The sequence below is a fragment of the Haliaeetus albicilla genome, chromosome 7 (genome assembly GCF_947461875.1).
Source record: "Haliaeetus albicilla chromosome 7, bHalAlb1.1, whole genome shotgun sequence".
NCBI lineage: Eukaryota > Metazoa > Chordata > Aves > Accipitriformes > Accipitridae > Haliaeetus > Haliaeetus albicilla.
The window spans coordinates 40,074,796-40,097,597 of NC_091489.1; the positions used below are offsets into that span (position 1 = coordinate 40,074,796).

General features: G+C 48.1%; 1 protein-coding gene across 2 annotated transcripts; it reads right to left on the reverse strand.

The window, feature by feature from the left end:
• Positions 1-1,027: 1,027 nt before the first annotated feature.
• Positions 1,028-22,802, reverse strand: ANKK1 (ankyrin repeat and kinase domain containing 1). 2 transcript variants are annotated; one of them, XM_069787955.1, is made up of 10 exons: positions 18,790-19,447; positions 18,439-18,627; positions 14,881-18,191; positions 10,445-10,739; positions 9,883-10,034; positions 8,902-8,951; positions 8,649-8,804; positions 8,261-8,379; positions 7,232-7,277; positions 1,028-6,849 (listed from the first exon to the last, which is right to left on the reverse strand). In XM_069787955.1, exons 3-10 carry the CDS (start codon positions 15,066-15,068, stop codon positions 5,501-5,503), a joined length of 2,355 nt encoding a protein of 784 aa, XP_069644056.1. In that variant the 5' UTR covers positions 15,069-18,191; positions 18,439-18,627; positions 18,790-19,447; the 3' UTR covers positions 1,028-5,500. The 2 variants fall into 2 exon arrangements, 1 of the variants encoding a protein (XP_069644056.1); XR_011325530.1 differs by lacking the exons at positions 1,028-6,849; positions 7,232-7,277; positions 8,261-8,379; ... (5 more) ...; positions 18,439-18,627; positions 18,790-19,447 and adding exons at positions 21,697-22,415; positions 22,582-22,802.

Below are 22,802 nucleotides of genomic sequence, written 5' to 3' on the forward strand. Positions count from 1 at the left end.
AGGGAGTAAAATAAACACCAGAGGTTCCCGTCACAAATTTGAGCCCTTGAGAGCATGCATTTAAAAAAAAACCCAAACCAAACCAACCACAAAAAACTCCACCAAAAAAACCCCCCAAACCACAAAACCCCTCCCTGGACTTAGTTCAGTTGGCACTGAGGTTCTGGGTTGTTATTTGGGCTGTTGAATTTTTTTTCTTTCTTTAAGACCTTACTACTACAGGGAGACAAGTACTCCTGCTGCCAATCACATCCATCATCTTGCAGAATTTCAAGCATCACTGCTAAGAAAAACATCTTCAAAGTGATATTGGAGTAAAAATGTCACACCAAGGGAGAGCTATCTGTCTATGCCTCATACTTCTTTAATGTTATGCCTTTGACAGCTTAACAACAGCTAAACAGCTTAGGTCTCAGCAAGAGATTTCCAGGCTGTTTGAGTATGAGAAGTATGACATTTTAATTAGAGGCGAAGCTTCCGATTTGCTACAAACACCCCTCTGTTTGAGGCTAAGCATGAGGAGCGCTGTTTCTGCAGCACAGCACGTGGCATCAGCAGCAGCTGCATGGGTTTGAGTACTGCTCTCCCTGCCGGAGCCCCAGGCACTGCTGTGGTCAGCGCTACTGGTGCTAATGGGGCCTTTCCACAGAGAAACCACCTGTCCTCTCCATCCCACACAGAAGCCACCACCAGCAGCAGGTCAAGTTTAGGCTCATCTTAATCTTTAACACAAAGGCAAAGCAAAACAGGCCTCCCATGCTAACTTCTCAGCAGCTTCTTCCTTCTCTCTCTCCCTCTTGAACCCAGGCCTGTGGTTTCTCCTGTCTGCCATGTCCTGTGAGCCTCCCAACAGATGCCTGATAGCTATAAGGCTGGCTGGGCCACCAATCTCCCAGGCTCCCCATTTTTCCAAACTTAAGAGAAAAGATGCTTGCTGTGCAACCCTGAATGCTCTCTGGAGAGCTTTGGAGACAGCTCGCTGCTGCCCAATTGCAGTTAAACAAACAACAAATGTACTTGTTTCAAAATACTCCTCTTAAATAATGAAGCTAGGGCACCTCATGAGAATGTCTGAATGTGAGGTGTTGAAGGGCACCCTTATGGGGGCAAAGTTTAACTATTACCATTGCAAGTGTTACTATGAAAGAATCTTCCCCCAGAATGCGTGTGGGGGTGTTAGCTAGACATCCATTCCCAATGTTGCTATTGTTGATGATGTGTAATGCAATTTGCCTTCAGCATGCCACAGAATCCAAGAAGGTAACTATAACCTCAGCAAGATGTGTGCAAAGGTATTGTCTTTTTCATCCTCCTGTGACACAAACCCATCAGAAATAGCCACGTCCTGCTACCCCCATGCTGCAAGTAATAAAACCATCTTGAATGTCAGGCTCGTATCAAGGCACTGAGAAGCACAGAGAGCAGACAGAACAAGAACTGTATCATTTCACAGAGCTCAATAATTGTGACTAGTTTCAGTGCATTAAATTGCAGGCTTTCCCTGATTAATGAATGAGAAATGGATAACCCCACCCAGGCACCTCTGTGTGTGAAAGGTCCATTGGAGGAGTGTGGCATTCTGAGAGTCACTTGGGACCTTGGCATTTAGTCTTCAATTAACTACCCTCTCAATTCCTTGGGCACTGACTTAATGCAAAAGATGTCACTATCCTTCCTCTCTCCCACTTCAACTGATGAGTAAGAAAAAGCACTAGCAGCAGAACAGCCTCTTTCAAAATACTGCCTGTGTCCATGCCCTGGACTGAAGACAGGGCACATTTAGCAGCCAACACTGGGAAACAGCTCTGGATTTCAGAGCTAGGCTTCAAAGCTAAACAGATGGCTTTAGCTCTTTGGCAGGGAAATACTATAATGGCTAAAAAAAAGAATGGGGACCGTATTGAACAAGTGACACCCTCCCATCATCTGAAGGGCAATTCTGCAGATGCTCTCTCTGTCCATAGTGCTCCATTCTTACAAAAGTTAACATCATCCATGAACAAGAACAAAACTGGGAGTCGTCTGAAATAATCCAGCTTATGTGTATGCAATCTTTACGTTACACAAGGTGTCCTTTAGGGAGACACAACTGGGAAAAGAAAGGAAGAAAACTGAGGAGATATTAGCACAGATGATGGAAAGTTCACTCTATTTTATATGAAGTGTACAAGCTTGCAGTTCCTTCGTCTCAATTATAGCAGCCTCTAATGCTGCTCTGCACGTCCCCTTTCCTCCTCCATCCCTTTGAAAACTTGCATCATAAGCTGACTCTGGAAGGTAGACAGCATGAGCAGGTAGGCAAATACTATTTCCATTCTCAAGGAATTTCTGAATACCTCAAGCTTGTTTTTGTTGAAAAAAAGGTGCATTTTTAAGGTCCCTGCAAAATAAAACCCCTCCAGCATTTCAACTCATAACCTGCATAGCTCCTTGCTTCACCAATGGCAAATGCTAAAAATGAATCATTTTAATATAATACATTTTAAGATAATATCTAAAGGTTTTGCTTTGGTGTCAAAGCATCCTGAAAAACAGAGTTCAAATATATTATACATTAATATTTTAAGTTAATGTAAAAATGAAAATGAAGTTAGTAGAGGTTGGGCTTTTTAACCTTCTCAAGATTTGGATGTTATCAGGCAGCACTTCATGAATCACTTCACGAATCACTTCACCATTTTCCATAAGTAACATCATCCATTTCCCCACAGAAAATGGTTCCATTAAAAGCAACATCAACTATATCCCTTCAAAATGTAATGAAGTTAATCTCTTGTACACAGCCAGAAGAAAACCTTTTTGGCATACAAAAAATTTGGAAGGCTTCCTTCAAGATCTGAAGGCAGATAATTGCAAGGCCATATTGTGCAGATACTAATTGTATTCCCACTGTGGAAGGCAGGGTAGCAGACCCCCCATTGAAGCAGGAGGCAAGCCTGGAAGCCAAAGACTTCTATGCCCTGCAATAGGAGGGGAGAGTAAACCGGGCAGCTTCCTGCCTTTGTGGTTCAGGAAAGCATGTTGCTCCCACATTTGCAGTTCTCCAGAGTTGCAGCTGATCCAATCTCTCCCACAGAAAAGCAGCCCATAGCCTGCCCTTGGGGATGCAGGCTGCCCCCATCTCTACCCAGTTTATAATAATATCCTCATGACATGCTCAACTGGTCAAATGTCAAAAGGAAAACAAATGCAGGAGAAGTGACTAAGAAATTTTTAATAGCAGGCATTGTCATTACAATCATCCTTCCTGATTTTTATTTAGCATAGTCCAGAGAGCTTCAGTGGGTTAAAACTAAACTAAGGAAAAGCATGCTGTATCGAACAATGAAAAATAGTTATGACTCACACATCACAATATAGCTTAGTTCTCAATAGAGCATTTTAAACCTGATGTTCTTTGTCCTGATCAAACAACTGCCAGCTTTTCCTGGACAACAAGCATTTGTTAGACACACCAAGCCTAGAGGAAGCCACTGAACAGAACCTGCTGGTACCAGAGCAATTCTAGTTGTTGGCCAGAGCTGAAAAGAAACTCCCTTTCATATGCCATTCACCCTCGTTCGCACGAGGTAAAGAACCAGTACAACATTTCTGCATGGCTAAAACACTAAAGACGACACTGGAATACCAGCAGAGCAAACAAGAACAATTACTGACATTCAACTAGAGGAGAAGGTCTCCAGAACAGGTATATTTCTTTTCAGCCCAAGCACAGCTATTGGAGCTTTAACAGCTGTCTGTTCAGACCTAGTAAGCCTATTTGTCTGAAGCCCACCATTCTCTCACTGTAGGAAGCAAATTACATGTTTGTGTTAATTGCTTTAGCTTGCTTGCTGGGACCTGAAGTGCGTTGCATGCACAAATAGACTTTTCTCTTTCACCATCTATAAAGCATAAAAAGCAACACTTGCTAAAGTAATGACTCCCAGCTAATAATGTCCATCAGGAAAGATGCATCTTCTCCCCTGCAGAGCTGTGGATTATTTGTTTACATTGCAGCATCTTTCCAGCTAAGATGATGAAAGAAAGTCATCATCCCAGGCACATTTTGGAAGTGCTTAGCAAATCATGGTAGGATTATCATAAGCTGCATACAAGTGCTACTTACGGTGGCAAAAGAATCAAATCCATGAAGACGGTTATGTTCTCCAGAGAAGTAATGAAGCTCTAGAACATCTTCCTGATAGAGATCAAGAATTATTTCCCAGCAGAGACATGACTTAAACCTTGACCTGAAAATAGCCAGTTCTCTTGTGTATCAACTGTTAAGTGATGACTACTTTGGGGCTAAAATGCCTCCTTTGCTCTCCAGCCAGCATACTGAGTGACCTACACTGCTACCTAACTTAGTGTTGAGCAATTTCCCTGATTCTTCAACTCTAAAAACAACTCCCACAGATAGGGCCAGACATAAAAATAGGATGCATTTGTCACAAAGCTGTTCTACTCATCCACAGAAACATACTCAGAGGCATACATATTTTCAGCAGAAAAGGTTGAATCTAGGCAATAGATCCAGCACTGCTTTCCAGAAGATGCCATCTCCTCAATGACTACACAAGGGCTCTTAGAGACTAGCCTTTTAAGGTAATACAAAAAGAGGCTAACCCAAATTAGATACCACTTTTCTGAGGAACTCTTTCAACCATTCTATGAAACTCCCACAGCAGCATTTTGTAGTTAAGACTGGAGGTTATTCATAGCCCTCATGGCAGGGAACAGGTTTCAGAACTGCACTCACTTTTTGGCTTATCCTTAAAGCCATCTTTCTAATGGCAACCTCAGTGTTTAAAGTCTGAAGTGTGGAGGTGGTCAGTAAGTAATTTGAATGCTTAGGAAAATAGCTCTTGGCTCTTTTGTTCTGAAGGGATGGAGTGGAATTATTCTGGAATTTCTTTTTCTCTGTGTTGCATACATTTAAATACTTTCTACTAGTGATTTTTCTTCCTTCCTTGTTTTATTTTATTCTTGTTACAAAAATGAGATGTCAGAAAATCTGACACATTGCTGTACCATATGCTTAGTGTCTATTTCCAGCAGCAGGTGAGAATCTCATGATTCAATTCCCACCTGTGCCAAGGCCATTTTACACCAATTTTCTCTGTAGGAAAACATGGAATAAACCCGATAAAATCTGTGGAAGACATGTATATATGGGTTGCTATGCACAGTTTCAGCATTGCCCATATGAAAAGGGAGTACATATACCCATGTCCATCCCTGCACTGTAAGTATTAAAACAGGAAAGCACTGCCTAAAGCCAGCATCACCAAGCCAAAATGTTCTACAAGCTTGGTCAGTCTCTGGAAAATAACTTGTCAGCTTCCTTCTGCAGCTCCATTTTCTTTTACTCTTTTAGGGCTCATGCTTAGAAACTTCCATTTAAAAAAGAAAAAAAAAAAAGTATTTTCTTGTAATCACCAGGTGACAGGATATGGTGGTTTAAGGCATAGCACTTGTTATTGGAAAATGCAAGTCTCAAATACCACACTTGATGAATCTACAAATCTGTCCTTCCTGGAACAAATTTGGGTCTTGAAATCTTAGCATCATTCACCAGAGTCCTATTCCCTGATTTATTTACCAGCGAGTCCTTGCCTTGAAGCAGCGTAATGATGTTTTCTCTCTGATGTCTAATTGCCAACTGGAGGGCTGTACAGCCAGTGATATCTTCCACGTCAAGCAGAGCACCAGCCTTAATCAAGGTCTTTATAATGGCCATATTGCCCTTGAGGACAGCAAGGTGCAAGGGTGTCCAACCCACTTTGTTCTTAGCATTGACATCTGCCTTGCACTCCAGAAGATTGATGACAGTCAGAAAGGAGCCCCGCTGGACTGCAAAATGGAGGGGGGCCCACTCTGACTTCTCAGCAATGTTGGGATCTGCCCCACATCTCAATAGCTCACAGACTACCGGCTCATCACTGTAGCGAGTAGCCAAGTGAAGTGGTGTCCAGTCCATGCTTCCTTTGGCATTCAGTCTGGCATGGCTATCTTTTAGCAGGTGGATGATTTCAATGTGTCCTTTGAAAGAAGCCAGGTGCAGGGGAGTCCAACCTTTGTCTGTCCTCAGCTCCACATTGGCTCCGTATTTGATGAGCTTCTCACAGATGAGGTACTTCCCTCTCACCACAGCCAGGTGCAGGGCACTGTAATGATTTTGATCCAGGCTGTTGACAGAGGTCCCATTCTTCAGCAAATAATGGACTACCCTGAACTTCCCCCTCTCCACAGCAACATGAAGTGGGGTTCTATGGTTCTTCTGTTTTTTCTCCAGGTCTGCTCCTTGACTGGCAAGCAGTTTCACCAAACTCACATGTCCAAAGCAAGCTGCCACATGGAGGGCAGTTTTCCCATCAACCTCCTGGGTATTGGAGTCAGCCTGGCGAGATAGCAGTACTCGGGCCACATTCTCAAAGTTGTTCTGTGATGCCAAGTGCAGAGGGGTCCACCCATCATGCTCTTGAGCATTTACCTGTGCCTGGTGGTCCAGCAAGAGGCGTACAATTCTATCATCCCCATTCTGAGCAGCAAAGTGAAGAGGTGTCCAGCCATCGTCATCAGGCATATTGATGTCTGCATCATGCTCTATCAGAACTGAGCAGATCTCTGGCGACCTCTTCTGAACAGCCATAATGAGCGGGGTGTAGCCACAGACTACCTGGCTGTTCACATTGGCTTTACAGCTCAGGAGAAACTTCACCTTTTCCACATTTCCCTGGATCACCATAAGGTGAAGTAATGTGAGGCCATTTTCATGGACTCTAAAGATTTCCTCAGACAGGATGTCCTCTGGACTTTCAACCTCACTGTAAGAAGGTGGGATACGAACCTCCTGATTATCAGTTTCTAAAGGCAAGGGAAACAAAACAGGAGAAAGAGAGTAAGACCAAGTGAAATAGCTTGGTGTGCACAAGATGGGAGGGAGAGCACGTGAATCTTCATAGTATGAAATGAAATAAAAGTCATTTTTAGAGATAGGGAATATGAAATGAGGCAAGTCTGCTACATGCAGTCTTTTAGAAAGCAGTGAGACATTTGACCTCTCCCTCACAGGAACTATATCTGCTATTTCCTGTATAGTTAATTTTCCTTAACTTAAAAAGAAAAGTCACCCACATGGAAAACTTTCTTGAGCCACATCCATATCACCAGAGAGCGAGGAAATAGTCTATTTTTTGTAGGTTTCCCCTTCTTTATTTTTGAATTATAAAGAAAGTCCCCTACTTACCACCACTTCTGGTGACTCTGGGGAAGGTGAACTCTTCTTTGTCACTCTCGTTTTCAGGAAGGGGAAAAGAAAAAGCCGTAAGACAAAGTTGTTTATTTGCATTCTATAAGGTTTGGACATAGTTCTTTGCTACTGCTCTAGAATTTTGTATTATCATTCGAGTGGTTTTTACCCAATCTTGTTATTGTGTCCAAAACTCAGCAGAGCAAATCATGATGCTAACATGAATGCGGGACCCTGAAAATGATCTCTGGATATCAATGAGACTTGCCTCCTCTTACTACTTTGCTCCCAAACATACATATATTCTACTTCTTTACTGCAGCACGTGCCCATGGCAGCATCCCAGCTAGTCATTTTCCCTGTTGCATAGTGAATCCAAACACCCCCACTTCCTCAATCCTCTATACTCAGGCATCTCATTTCTTGCTGACTGCACAACTAGGCAAAACCTCAAAATAGCAATAGTTCTCAACTGCTACTTCTGCCTGTATGAAGCTGACTTCTAGGCACAATTACACTCCAGTAGCTGGGCTAAAATTAGGACTATCCTGAAACCTGATTTTTTTTCTTAGAGAAACACAGGGATTTAAAACTTTTTTTCTTCCATGAGAGTTGTTTCAACTGGAATGTCTTCAGTTCCATGGAGCGGGAAAATGGTCATCTGAATGCATATGCCAGTGCTATGAGCAGAAGCCCCGTGATTCTGTGTCTGCCTGAGCTTCTTTTAATGACTGAGGCCTACATGATAAACCCACTTCATCTGAGCAGATAGAAAAAAGGGTCTTCCTCTCGGACTGTCTGTCATTTAGCACACTGGCCAGCTTTCTAAATTTATTTGCAAGTTTCCTGTCCCCATAAATGAATTACAGATGTACAACCTATCCAAACACACTGTGCAAAGGTTGCTGAGGTGCCCTTGTCTGATGAAAAACAGTGATGAGAGAGGAAACACGTTCTCAAGAACTGGTAAGAACAGGGAAAGGACTCAGTGGAATTTCCTGAGTGGTACTGGGAAGCCTTCCTCACCTGCTGGTTCCCAGAGATGGCAGGCTTGTGGGACATCTTCCTAACAAGGCGCTCGTTCTCTGGATCTACTACAAGGCTTTGTATCAGTGACAGCAGCATGTCTGTTTCTACAGGGATATCTACCAGAGCAAAAAGACTGTTAGCTGTGCAGACTACCCAGATGTTCAGAAATCAGTCAGTACCCAAGGTTGTGGAAGTCTTCCTGTATCCTCCATGTGGGGAGGAAGGAAAGAGGGAGAAAGAGGATGTGTTGACAGCAAATGGGTACCAAGCATTTCCAAGGCAACATGCGATTTAACTGGCAAAGAGTTATATGCAAGCTTATCCCTCACTTGTTAATCCCTGCAGCTAACCCTTGGCTAATCCATATCACAATCAGCTACTACACCTGTAAAGCTTGGTCTTTGCTTGGGGTCTTGGTCCCAACACCTCTTCATCAAGTCAACCATCTGCTGGCATTCCCCTGGCCAGTCATCACTGATGGGTTCTAGGCAGGGCCTCTTTCCTGCTGCAACCTTGACTATAATGGCCATCATGTTGGCTCCTGAAAAAAAGCAATGTGCACTAGGCTTTATCTCTGTGAAGGTGACTGTAATAAACATTTAATAAGTGCAGAGCATGTAAGAAGTGTTCATATTTACCTGCATAAGGTTTCTTCTGCATAAGTATCTCCCAAATGACAATTCCAAAGCTGCAGGCAATGAGATCATGAGCAATCACTCCCATATGTACAAGAACATAAAATTCACTTATTGCTTTCATCTTCTTGAGAAATGGGAAAATTAGGAAAGATATTCTTCAGGATAGAAGGATTTCATCCCCCACACGAAAAGGACAAGATCTTATGAATTATCACATACATCTCTGATGCCTCAGCAAAAGGGTTGGTGTAGTGAATGAGGGATTTAGAGCATTTCCTGTAAAAGTCAGGCTCTCAGTGCTTATTTTTCACTTTATTCACATTGGGTTTTAGAGCCCCTGACTATTGCAAGTTCATGCGGCCATGCAAATCCTCCTTTGGTTCTTGTCTTGGGTTACTGTGTAGTGTAGTGGGTAAGGAACTGATGAATTTCCAGAATGTATATATGTAGCTTGTGTAAGTGGGCTGCAAAGCACTTCGGCCAAAAGGAAAAAAATAAAGTTGAAATCTTTTCTCCACCTGTTACTGACCAAAATGAAGCTGAATACCAAAGAAGACAAGCAATATTACAGTTGCTTTAAAATCAAAATTAACCTAAGCAGCAACTGCTATGAAAGAGCAGACACTGTCTGTCCTGTGCTCTAATCTTACTCCTTTTCTATAACAACTTCCAGCAACCTAACAGGCTACGATGGAACCTAAGGCAGTAAGTCTACGTCTGCAGCTCCCATGGGATCAGTGCTGCACAGAGGTGCATCTGGTAAGAAACAGATGATTATCCACAGATAATCCCACTCCCCCTCACTCCCCACCATTGAGGTTGGAGTAACACATCAGTCCCAGTGTGTTCCCCACCGAGGCCATTATGGAAGGCAGAGAGCCAGAATATAAACAAAACGAGGCAATGTGCCAGTCTCTCTCGTTCTGTGTAAGAGCTAGGTGGCAACCCTGTGTGACCTCTGAACGGAAAGGCAGCCCTTACCTGTACACATCATATTTGATTCCTGGGGGCTTGCTGTTCTGGAGAAACATTTCTGGGGGGATGTAGCTCAAAGTGCCTCTCAAAGCAGAGCTTTCAATATATTGCATTCGGCTAGACTGCTCCATCCATTTCGACAGCCCGAAGTCCGAGATCTGCAAGCAGAAAAAATGAGAGCCTCCCCCATAATGCTCACAATCTCACCCCTCCTTATATTAGCTGGGAGATACCTCCATCCTTCATGATCAGGGATATGAGGAGGTGCCTAGCAGCTGAAACTTGATAAAATCCTGATAAAATTGCAGTCAGTGCTTTTCAGTGAGTCCAGCAGATCAGCATTTCCTCCTAAGTTGGAGCCTTCAGTTCCCAGTTCTGGCACAGATTGCCTGTACGATCTGGAGGTACTTTGTTTACCAGCTGCTTCTTATAGGCCCCACCAGTCAATCTTTCATTGAGTGTTCCTGAAGAACCTAACTTACTAGGATTCTGGACTCATTTGGCAAAAATAACCTTTCTCATATTTGAGAAATAACCTGTCCCTACAAACACAGCATTAAGGTCATACCTTGACATGCATATTCCCATCTAGGAGAATGTTCCCTGGTTTTAGATCTAAGTGCAGCAAAGGAGGTGTCATGCTATGCAGGAAATTCATAGCCAAGCTCATCTCATGGATAACCCGGAATTTGAGCTGCCATGACATTTTGTGAGTGGGAAGAATTTTCTCCAAGGACCCTCTCGCCATATATTCCATCACTATCCCCAAAGGGCTGTTGCAGACCCCATAGATAGTGACAATGTGCTGGAATTTTATTTTCTCCATCTTGGTTGCCTCTTCCATTAGACAGTTCATACTGGTCCTGGGGGGAAAAAAAAACACAAAACAAACAAAACAAAAAACGTGGAACCAAGAAATGGTATCAGTCGATTCACGAGCTAAGTTATGGTATAGTAGGTTAGTGGTATCTAGCCTTTCCAAGCAGCCCTGCCTACCCCAAAAAGATTCATTCCAATTTGCCCCTTGAACTGGTGATAATGCAACCACATCATGATCTTTTGCAGACTAAAATCTAACATACAAGGTGTTATGACTTTTCAAAATGAGCCGAGGATTGTTTGGGCAAATTCAACCACCAGGCTCCTAGAGAAAGAGATCAAAACTTCCATCTTAGTCCAGCTCTTAGAAGACCTTCAGTGATCACAGAAAGCCTTGTCCACGTGCTCGTTTTCACACTGTGGTGAAATTCCCAAGGGATGCTCCTGAAAGCATGATGTCGGGAGCAGGCACAGCATGGTGTCGTGGTTTAACCCCAGCCAGCACCTAAGCACCACACAGCTGCTCACTCACTCCCCCCCACCCAGTGAGATGGGGGAGAAAATCAGGAAAAGAAGTAAAACTCGTGGGTTGAGATAAGAACAGTTTAATAGAATAGAAAAAAACCAATAACGATAATGATAACACTAATAAAGTGACAGCAGTAATGATAAAAGGATTGGAATATACAAATGATGCACAGTGCAATTGCTCACCACCCGCCAATCGACGCCCCATTAGTCCCCGAGCGGCGATCCCCCCGCCCCCACTCCCCCCAGTTTATATACTAGATGTGACATCACATGGTATGGAATACCCTGTTGGCCACTTTGGGTCAGCTGCCCCGGCTGTGTCCCATCCCAACTTCTTGTGCCCCTCCAGCTTTCTCGCTGGCTGGGCATGAGAAGCTGAAAAATCCTTGACTTTAGACTAAACATTACTTAGCAACAGCTGAAAACGCCAGTGTTATCAACATTCTTCTCATACCTAGCTCAAAAACATAGCACTGTACCAGCTACTAGGAAGACAATTAACTCTATCCCAGCTGAAACCAGGACACATGGTGAGCCATGCCTTTTTCATACACCACAAGTCCACAGGGTAGCCTCAGTGACAGCCTGCACACTGCTTGCTGGCAGACACACTAACGTACTGAGCTTGAGTACATGGAGGCTTGGCATACCTATGCCTATGCCTATGCCTCTGCCTGCAGCTTTCTGTCCGTGAGCATGGTGAATCTGGTCCCAGAGGGAGTCTAGACATGTCTGTCCATTGTTGCCAGTTTTGGCAGACCTGTTTCACTAAATCTTTACATTTCCCAACCTGCTGAACGAGTTGGGATGCCCAGAGCATGCTGACAGCAGCCAAGCAGTAAAGTGCCAAAACTGCATTTAAAAAGAGCACCCTGGGAATGAATCTGAGCTTGCAACATTACGCCAGGCCACTAATAGCTCTAAACATAGTTCAGCTAAGCAAATCCTTCTGCCAGACTTCCTCTAGCAGGCTCCCCACAGTAAAACGTACCTCTGTATTGAGGAGTCTCAGGTATTATCTTTCCTACTGCAGGAGAAAGGGTTAACACAGGAAGAAGTTGCAACCTGCAGCGTAGAGGGTTGCAGATAGACTGACTCTTCCCCCTCCCAGGAAAATGATGCGTGTGGAGATAGAAGCGACTTCTGTGATTTCTGGTTCCCTTCCTGGGACAGAATCTCTGGGCACAGCCCCTGTGTGCCTCCCTCCCAGGCACCCCAGGGGCTGGTGGGAGCTGACCTGCACAGAAGGTTGTGCTGGATCCTGTGGTGGATCAGGATTGTGGGAAGTGACAGAGGGAGTGAGATTAGCCCAGGGGGAGGCATTTGCACCATTAGCACAGATACGTGAGAAGGTACAGCAAGAAGGTGGATGTTGGACAAGCAAAGGGAGCCCCAAGAAATGAGGCTTGTAAGGGAGAAAAGCAAGAGCCCCAAAGTGATTCCCATATAAGAATCTGAGTGTTTCAACCCTCTGGGAAATACTGTGGCTGCATCTGTGGCTGTATTTTCTTTTCTGTGGATTCCCTGTGATTTTTTTTTTCTCTCCTCAGCCTCAGCAGACCTGCGAACTATGAGCCTCTGCAGCTGACAGAAGTTGAGGCGAGAGCCATCTTCCACCCACTCTCTTTCCTTCTCTCAGGTGATACATAGATTCAGTGGCATTCACTGAGTACCTGCCCTCCTTGCTTTCATGTGCCCACAGGGATGTCTTCCATCATCCCACAAAATCCATCTCCTGTTTTCTCCTGACAAGCAAAACCATCCAAGGTTAATAAACTGGCTGTCAATTTGCCCCATCATTTTGAAGGAACAGTGCAAAGCAGTTGGTTACGCATCACGAATGCGAGCAGATGGAAGTCACCACACCATTGTCTCCATTCATAGCTACTGACGAGACACATTGTTTTTACAAGCCCAGAGACAGGAGTGCTAAGGACTTTTAAAAGCTCCTCTGAAACTTTTGCCTCCTTTGGCCCCCTTACCAGCCATCTGTGCTGCTGTGCTTTTTTCAAACCACTGAATGGCCTGGAAACTTTCAGTTTTGCATTTGGGGCTTGTACTTAGTGCTGACAGATAACCAGAACCATTTTATAATACGCACGAAAAGGCTCATGACAGATTCATATGCAATGCACTCAAAGATGTTTTCTGTGGGTATGTGTGCATTAGACAAACTGCACACTGAAGGTCTGCCTCTCACAAATGTGGAAACATTCTAAAGCAAGTAGAAACAGCCATTGAACCATACACCCCAGATGCACAACACTACAGGACCAGTGCTGGCCCTTCTTACACCCCCCCCAGAAAGGAAGGATTTTGGGCACGGCCATAGTGCAGGACAGCACGGTCTTGTCTTGTAATCCAGAACTCACAGGGGTTACTGAAAAGCATAATGTAAGTCAGAGCAGCCTCAAGGCTGTTTAGATATATGTAAGGGGTAGGAAAGCCTTTTATAACACTATGTTGGAGTGCAAAGTTATTTTAATGACAAAATAGTGCAACTTCAGTCCCTAGGACATCAGTACAGTAACTATTAAAGGCACATGAATTGTTAGACATTTTTCCCAAACTCAGATTTTCAGATTTAGGTTTTCAAATCCTGGTGATTGCAGAAATGTTGTTTTTAAAAACAACAACAACAACAACAAAAAAACACCCATGAATGTTTCTGTTCACATTCAACCATTCTTCTGGAGTGTACACTAGGAGTTGATATAATCCATGAAAGCCATATGAATAAATTTACTAGAATTAATATATGCAGAAGTAAAACTGATTAACTTGACTCATTTTTTTTTTCCCCAAAAGAAAATGAAATGCAAACGTAGTACCTGAAGAGCATAAGCAGTGCAAACGAAAGAGGACAGTCACTGCTCAAACTGAACCATCTCAGTTGTTGTCAGTAACATGACAAGAAGTCATACAAGCATGTGATTTTTAACTAGGCAGGATCCTTCCAACTTGAACAGAATAAAATTTGAGAATAAGTAACTTAATTGACTCAGTTTTTAGATCAGGATTGCCTATATTGTATGTGGTATTGGCAGTAGTTGCAATTACCTGGCTTTGTTCTATCTCCAGACCCAAGGTAGTCAGCAGAGAAGTCTCTGCAGGTGAGAGACACAGCAAAAAGTAAACTGAAGGTGCAGATGCACCATCAAGAGAAAAGAACATGTCTGGAGGGTAAGTGAGGGAGCAGAGTGCTTTGTGAGGCCAGCAAAACCAGCTGGAAATTCTCTGTCCCTCAGCTTTAAATCCGGTGATTTTAGTGACTAATTTAGTTTAATAGATACCCATTAGTCCCAATGTCCAGTGAAAGCTGCAAATAAGTAATCAGGCTGCTTTTATCCACGTGCCCATGTTTAGTTTAAGATGCCTACTTCAGCCTCCAGATTTCAACACTAACTGTTCCGAGTAGGTGTTCTTTTCCCACCTGCACACGCACACACACACACACACACACACACACACGAAAGAAAGAGAGGCAAACGTCCAGATCAGTAGTGGTTTTTCCACTCCCTTTGGGAACCAAAAACTTGACTTCCCAGGGAGAAGAAGCCATGTGAACATTTCCTTCAGAGTTTTAGCACCAATTCACCATAGATGGCTCTAATTGACAGTTTGAACTGCTGAGCTAGAAGAGACCGCAGTTACCTCTCCACGCTGGTGTCCTGCAGCAGATACGGGGAGCACTTCACTGCATAAACTGTTCTCCACCTCTTGTGCTTGACTTGGTACACATGCCCAAAGCCTCCACTGGCCACTTTAACCCAGTCTTCTTCAAAATCCTCCTTATTAAAGACAGTTAAGCTGCCCAGTTGCCGGTCTCTCTCCGAAGTCATGACAGAAAAGTCAGCCTGGCTGGCTGCCTCCTGCTCAGGCGGTATCAGAGAAGAATAAAGGAGCTCTTCCTACTTCTGACTTGCATAGGGAGGTAGGGAGTTACCCGAGATGAGCCATGCTAGTTACTGCCAAGAGGTGGATCCTAAGTGTCGCTCTCATTTGGTATGCAGAGGAGCTGCATCACTTAATTCCAGGCACTCATGCCAGGCTACTGTGCAGAGCCTGGCCAGGCTGGATATACGTCTACATTTCCATAAGGCTGCCCTCCTCTCTAGTATCGAGCGCTGGGTGGGCAAATGCTGAAAGAATACAAGATGAAAAATGGCACAATGCAACAATCCTTTAGCAATTGCACTGTGCTGAAGATGGGATTCCTCGCCTGAGGCATCAGTATACGCTGGGTGAAAGCGAGGCAGATGGATACTGAAAGGGAAGGAAGGCTTTACACAGAGAGAAATCCACAAGGCTCCTGTGCAGCATTGCACACGTGAGCTGGATGAAGAAGTGGAAAACTCTCCAGAAAGATAAAGAACAGAGGAGACCCCAGAACTAGCATGTGGCGAACACGAGTGCATGAAACTGAGAAAATACTTAAACAGAAATACAACAGACATGGTGAGCCAGCGTGGTTACCTCAGGGATAAAGTATGCTGTTGAATGCCTGCAAGGGGCATTTGAAGAAACAGGAGAATACTGAAGAGCTGGTCTGAGCAGTTTAACTATTACTGTGTGAGCACTAGTAACAGCACGCATGCTTTTAGTTGCTTTATGCCTTGACTCCCCAGCTGTAAAAAGGGTTTAATGACACTCGTCTGGGTCTTGTGCGTACATCTTGTGCATACTTTCAAGACTTAGCACAGGGACTATCTCTGTAGGTAAGTCAATGCCAAATACAACGTGGTGCTGGTTTCCTCAGTGCTACTGCAATACAAATAATAATTAGTACTTCTGAAGGGTAATTGTCATTGAGTCTTGACTTGGAGTTTTTAGCTGTATATCAGATCCAGGTGGAAGCGCAAGCTACTTCTCCACTGCATTTGACATGAAGTGCTCTGGCAATGGCCCATCACTCACAACTGCAAGGCTTTAAGGAAAGAAGGAGAAGAAAAAGGAAAAAAGCCAGCCAGGCTCTGCAGCTTTTTAGGGGAAAAAAAAGGCATTAGAGTCTGACACGTGATTGTTGCTGATTCCCTGCTCCTCCCTAAGAGTTGCCCACCAATTGTGATGCCCCTGGCTACCTCCACTCCCGCATGCTAGCACTCACCTCCCAACACAACTTCAGAACCGAGAACAAGCATGATGGGGCTCCATTCCCTCATGTTCAGGCACGGGCAGGACAAGCTGTTACTGAAATGCTCAAGTTTTATTATAGAAAATTCAGGAGAAGGTGAGGGAGTGGAGGAAAACACTCCATGGTTGCAGAGTGGCAGCTGCTGCTGCTTCACTTCCTCCACAGAGCTCACAGGTGTGCTGCATTTCTTGGCAATTGCCTCAGGCACTTTCCAGGGTCTGTCTCAACTTTAATGGCATTAAAATAAAAGGTTAGGAAGTGAGGCAGTGTGTATGGAAGGGTTAAAAGATGGAATTTTGGTCCGTGGATGAACACTGAGTAAGAAGTATATAGCTAAGAAATGCACTCAGCACAGGGAACAGATAGTTTATTGTCTATTGTTTGAAATGCTGACCACGGGGATAAGGAGGTTGAGCAATGTTAGGGGAGGTAGTATGTGCAATAATGGAGGAATACGAGGCACCAGACCTTGCAGAAGTCCTGCTGTTGGGTAGAGCATAGTGGATGTGACTGATGGATTATGGTAATACGCCACATGCACAGAGCCCATGAACCAATAGAAGGGATGGCTATGGCACGTGCAGCATGCCTGGCCAGTGGGCACATCTGCCATAGGCTCCCTATGTTGCAATCGAGGCGTGTTTTGGCACTCGTTGGCCACGAGTGTCGACGCCTGTTCCTCCGCAAATGTACAAAATACCGGGGTTTTCCGAAGAGCAGTGGGCAGGTGGACGGCAAGGTCACCGTTGCCTCTGTGGGGACACCCTCGTAAAGCTGGCGCCTACCAACTGCTGGGCTGAGCTTGCGGCGCAAGACGGCACAAGAACGTACAGATGGTTCATCTTCTTCACAGTCCTTGGCTCAGTAAGTTAATAGGTGGGTTTTTTTGTTTTGTAAGATACCCTTAGCGTAACGCATGTGTGTAGTTAATAAAAAGCTTGCTTTTTCCCTTATAGTCAGTGTGTGTGTTTACCTTCTTGGGAATCCTCGAAACCACCCTAAAACAGGCAGTCATGCCCATCATTTACACCTTTGTTGACAACAGCAACTTGCATTTCTTGAAATGAACCTTTCCTGGTTTTGCCCCAAACTGGGGAGCAATTTTACTCCGGTCCACTCCAAAGAACACCTTAACTGTGGAAGTGGCGCTCCAACTCACTGATTTGCAATTGTGACACTTTCTTTTGAATTTCCTAAGGCACAAGCTAGCGGTGCTTCTCTGAAGTGAATGAGAACACTGCAGTTATCGATGGCTCTCCTCAGCCTCGAGATGCAGAAGGATGGAGGCTGAGATGGTCAGGGAGGGCTGCGGCCTTGCCTGCTCTCAAAAACTCAGCCCCAATTTGCTCTGCATACCGGTCCCATTGCACAACACGTGCAACTGCAACTCTGCCCTTAACAGCTCATACGTCCATCCCCCTCCCCTGAACTAAGTGCCCTGCCAGCTACAGCTCAGTCCAAAGGTGAACCAGCATAAATCACTCCTACAGCAACGCTGCCCCACCACCAAACTTGTCTCTGGAAACTGCCACCTGATGTCCCTGAGATTCCCCTTGCAAACAGCCAGGACCAACACACACAGCAAAAATTCCAATGGTTGCTGAAGGTTAAAATTGCATGTGCAGTGCATTTTTACTGGCCTCAGTGAAAGCAGAGTTGGGCGAGAAAGTAGCTCAATGGGGAACAGGCAGTTGCGAGAAAGCATTTTATTGGGTACCCCCAGCACTGAATAGCTGGGCAACGGGCAGGGAGAGAAGCTGTTTTGGGACAGAGAGGAGGAACGTGTTCCTCCAGAGGCTGAGGTCCAGCAGCTTCCTCCCCCGTGCAGGTGCTGAAAGAGAAGCATTCATCAGAAGGGGAAACCACCTCAAAATCCCTGCTCTTGAGTACTTGTCCCCTGGCATGCACACAGCCTCAAAGGACACTGGGTGGCTGCAGAGCCCTTCCACTCCCCACAGCTGGTGCAGCAACATCAAGGTACAAAAAGTAGTTCTGAGACATCTTTGGGAAGTCGTGTCATCTTAACGCAGAAGTGGAGCAGCTTCTAAAAATCTTGAGAACTGCAGTGAGCCAAGTACCTGCTCCAGAAGCACAGACAACCTCCCCAAAGGGCCAGGGATGCTTTAGGCTTCGCAGCCCCAAAGACAGGGAGATCGCCTTCCCAGGCGTGCCTTTCGCTTGCCCCTTCTTCATCCCGATGCTGCTCCTCCTCTTGCTCACTCTTGCCTCGCTGTTCCACAAGACACCTCTTCTTTCTCTGCCAGCTGCTGCCAAGGAAGGAGGACATGGTTAGGCCTGAAAAGCGCCAACTCCTCCACCTGAAGGAAACGGGGATCCCTACACCCCGCGAGGGAGCTCCCCAAGGCACCACCCGGCCACCACCCACCTGCCCGCAGAGGCCCCACCTCCGCAAAACCCTCCTACTTCACCTTGTCTCACCAAAGCGACGCACAGCAGAGTTCACGCCGGTGCTGGAGCTGGGCTCGGAGGCAGGCACCCTGGGCAAATCCAGCTGGGCATGCAAGGCAGCGGCCAAAGAGGCTGCACCCCTGCTTACAGGGGGCTCGAGCCGCTGCCTGAACTGCAAAGCGCCTGGGACTCCAGGGCACTGGCCGGGCCCTCACTTACAGGGCAGCCCTGGTCCCAAAGGCCCACAGAGGCTCCTTCTCTCCGATTCAGGGGCACCCTGACTCGCACCCCGCTAACGGGGCGGTCACCCCACACAGGCTGCCAGCTGAGCACTATCCAAGAGTGCTGGGCACTTTCTGCCCTGAAGGCAAGTGAATCGGCAGCAGTGGCTGGTGACTGTTGCAAGGGCTTTTCCTGGGAGGTTTTGGGGGCTTGGGCAGAAGAACTTCCAGAGGTGGGTTCCTCGTCACTTGGGACAAGCTGCCACTTGAATGCAGAGCAGCTGGTTGGAGGGTGACTGGTGTTTGGGGCCTGCAAGTGGTGCTTGCTACCCTAAATCTGCTGCCTTGCCCTGCCGTGCCCTGGTCCCCTTGCTCTCTGCTCTCAGCCCCAGGAGCAGCTTGGGAGAAAGACAACCACGGGGGAAGGCAGGAGGCTGGGGGCAAGGGGCCTGTTCTGGGCAAGCAGGGCCCATGTCCTGCCCAGGCAGCCCTGGTACTGGGAAGCCCTTTTATTGCCCTGAGCTGGGCCACTGCCCCGGAAGCAGGGCTGGGGCCTCTGCTCTTTAAATGTCCAGGCTGCTGGGCACCACACAGTGAGAAAAGTGGGTCTAAGGCGGCTGAGCCTGGGGGGGTAGGGGGTAGAAGGGAGGAAGGATGGCCAGGGACCGGGGAACACTGTGGGGAGGTCCCTCTGAGGGCCAGCGTCCCTCTCTCCTCCGGGCAGAGGAGCTGGTGCTTAACTGCGCCCTCCTTCCTTGGCAGCAGCTCCCGGAAAAGAAAGAAAGAAAGAAGAGGCATCCATCGTGCGTGGAACCACGAGGCAAGAGCAGAGGAGGAGGGGCAGGCTGAAGAAAGGGGGAAAGGCACTCTGGGCAAAGGGACCTCCCTGTCACCGGGGCTGTGGTCACACAAGAGCATTTTGACGCTTCTGGGATGGTTTTTATGGGTCTGGGGGAGGTACTTGGCTCAGTGCTATTCCCTAGATTTTTAGAGGCCATTCCAATTCTGTGGTAAGAACTCACAACTTAAAAATCTTTGCCTCTGAAAGGCCGGGGCCAGGGACACCCACCTGATTACAGGGGGTCCCTCCAAGCACCTCCCACCGAGCGCAGGCGGCACGCACAGCCCTACTTACAGGGCAGTCCCCCGTGGCTTGGCACACACTCCCAACAAGCCCCACGGAGCCCGAGGCTCCGACCTGCGCCCCACTTAAGGGCTGGCCGTCTTGGCTGCAGCACAACACCACGTCTTCAGGAGCCCAGGGAGCGACCTCGACCCCAACTGTGGGGAGGTCGCCCCAGCCAAAAGCAGCGCCAAAGGCAGGACTGCGCCCTCCGGCACAGCGCTTCCTCAACCTGCACCCTCTAAAGGGCGAGGGAGGGCTTGCTCCTGGTACCTGGCTAGGGCAGCCTCCCCAGCCCTGCTTACAGGGAGGGCAGGCTGCTCCTGGGGACAGAGGGCTCCACGGCTCGTGACACACGCCCCGAGTACAGGGCTGTCACGCTGGCAGGTCACCAGCAGGACAGGCAGCCAGGCAGGCAGAGACCCAGGCCCAGACTACAGGCAGGTCGCGCTGCCCATGCTACGACAAGGCGGCTTCGCCTTAGAAAGAAGGGGCAAGCCCGGACTCTCCCTCCACTCATGGGCTCAGAGGGGACCCCCCACTGCTGCACAGAGCTCTTCTTTCCCTCCTGGGAAGTTTAAACTAAGTTAAGCTAAACTAAGCTAAGCTAAGCTAAGCTGCAGCGATGTTAACGGGGGCCTAAAGGACAAGCTCACTCGCTCACTCACACCGACAAAGACAAGGACACACAAAGAGAACTTCCCAGAAGAGAGAGCGAGCTCTGTGCAGTCAAGCTCTGGGGAGCCATCCCTACCCCCGAGCAGGAGAGGAGAGCCTCAGACCTGCCCCCTGGGCTGCATGGAGGCCAGAGGAGCCTCAACATGCCAAGGGGCTTCACGGGTGGCCAAAGGGCAAATGCCATGACACGCCCCAACTCCAGGGGGATCACGCTGGCCAGGCTGCCAGCAGGCAGGAAGCTGCTGGGGCCAGAGGAGCGGGGCGCACGGAAAAAGCCCTCCCCTGCTTACAGGGCGGGCTTGGGGTCCAGAGAGCTCCATTTCCCCCTCGGGTGCGGAGACGGTGGCTCTCACCCTCCTTACAGGGTTGCCACTCTCTCCGGGCAGCCTAACCATGGGGCAACATGGCAAAAGGCCAACGACCTGAGCCCTGGTTACAGGGAGGTCGTCCAGTGCAAAGCCAGCCAGGGCACCAAAGGCGCTGGCAATGTTTTTGTGTGACCACAGCCCCGGTGACAGGGAGGTCCCTTTGCCCAGAGCACCTTTCTCTTTCCCCCTCTTCAGCCCACCCCTCCTCCTCTCACTCGCTCTTGCCTCGCAGTTCCACACAATGCCTTGTCTTTCTTGCCCAGGAGCTGCTGCCAAGGAAGGAGGGCACAGGCAAGCGCCAGCTCCTCCACCTGGAGGAGAGCGGGACGCCAGCCCCCGGAGGGAGGTCCCCACAGCACTCCCCGACCCCCAGCCATCCTTCCCCCCTCCTACCCTCTACCCCCCCGGGCTCACCCACCCTTCTCACCGCCATGGTGCCCAGTGGCCCGGAGGGAGGCAAAAGAGCAGAGGCCCCAGCCCTGCTTCCAGGGCAGCGGCCCAGCTCAAGGAAATAAAAAGGCTTCCCAGTGCCAGGCAGGCACATCCCCAATCCCCAGAGGGGGCCCCTTCCCCCCAGCCTCCCACCTTCCCCCGTGGTTCTCTTTCTCCCAAGCTGCTCCCAGGGTTCAGAGCAGAGGGAAAGAGAGCTAGGGCAGGGCATGCCCAGCCCCACTCATCTCAGCCCCACACCTCTGAAAGGCTGGGGCCAGGGACACCTGCCTGCTTACAGGGGGTCCCTCCCAGCACCTCCCATTGAGCGCAGGGGATGTGCACAGCCCTGCTTACAGGGCAGTCCCCCTCAGCTTGGCATGCTCAAAAGCCCCGTGGAGCCTGAGGCTCTGACCTGTGCCAGAGTTATGGGCTGGCCATCCTGGCTGCAGCACAACAACACGTCTTCAGGAGCTCTACTTCCCCCCCAGGTGCAGAGACAGTGGCTCTCACCCTTCTTCCAGGGTTGCCACTCTCTCCGGGCAGCCTAACCATGGGGCAACACGGCAAAAGGCCAACAAAAGCAAAGACCCAAGCCCTGGTTACAGGGAGGTCATCCTCCAGCACAAAGCCAGCCAGGGCACCACAGGTGCTGGCAACGCCCTTGTGTGACCACAGCCCCGGTGACAGGGAGGTCCCTTTGCCCAGAGTGCCCTTCTCTTTCCCCCACTTCAGTCTCCCGGGCTTCTTCCGCTCCTCTTCTCGCTCGCTCTTGCCTCGCAGTGCCACACGACGGATGCCTCCTCTGTCTGCTCCACCACCAGCTGCTGCATAGGCAGGAGGACGCCGTCAGGACCGAGGGACGCCGGCCCCGCAGGAAGCTCTCCACAGCACCACCCGAAGCCCGCCCATCCTCCCACACCTACCCCCTATACCTAAGCCCCCCTCCCCTACCCCCACCGGAAAAAGCCTCGCAAGATCGGCTTTTCTCACCGAATCGGTGCTCCGGTGCTCCCTGCAAGGACGAGTGCCAAGTGCCCTCTGCTGCTCCGGGCTCCGCTCCTCTACCGCTCTCGGCGCGCGCTGGACCTCCGCACCTCCTGTGGCGATGGCTGACCGCGCCTCCCCGAGACGGCGCTCCCAGACCCCCTGAAGGCGGTGACCGACGCCCGCCCGCCCCGAGGCGATCGCAGACGCTCCCCACGAAGGCGGCG

Coding starts and splice junctions, on each gene's coding strand:
- ANKK1 (XM_069787955.1), bottom strand. CDS start 15,068: ATGACTTCGGAGAGAGACCGGCAACTGGGCAGCTTAACTGTCTTTAAT. Junction 10,740..14,880: donor CAGGACACCAGCGTGGAGAG/GTAACTGCGGTC, acceptor TTTTCCCCCCAG/GACCAGTATGAACTGTCTAA. Junction 10,035..10,444: donor ATGGGAATATGCATGTCAAG/GTATGACCTTAA, acceptor TTCTGCTTGCAG/ATCTCGGACTTCGGGCTGTC.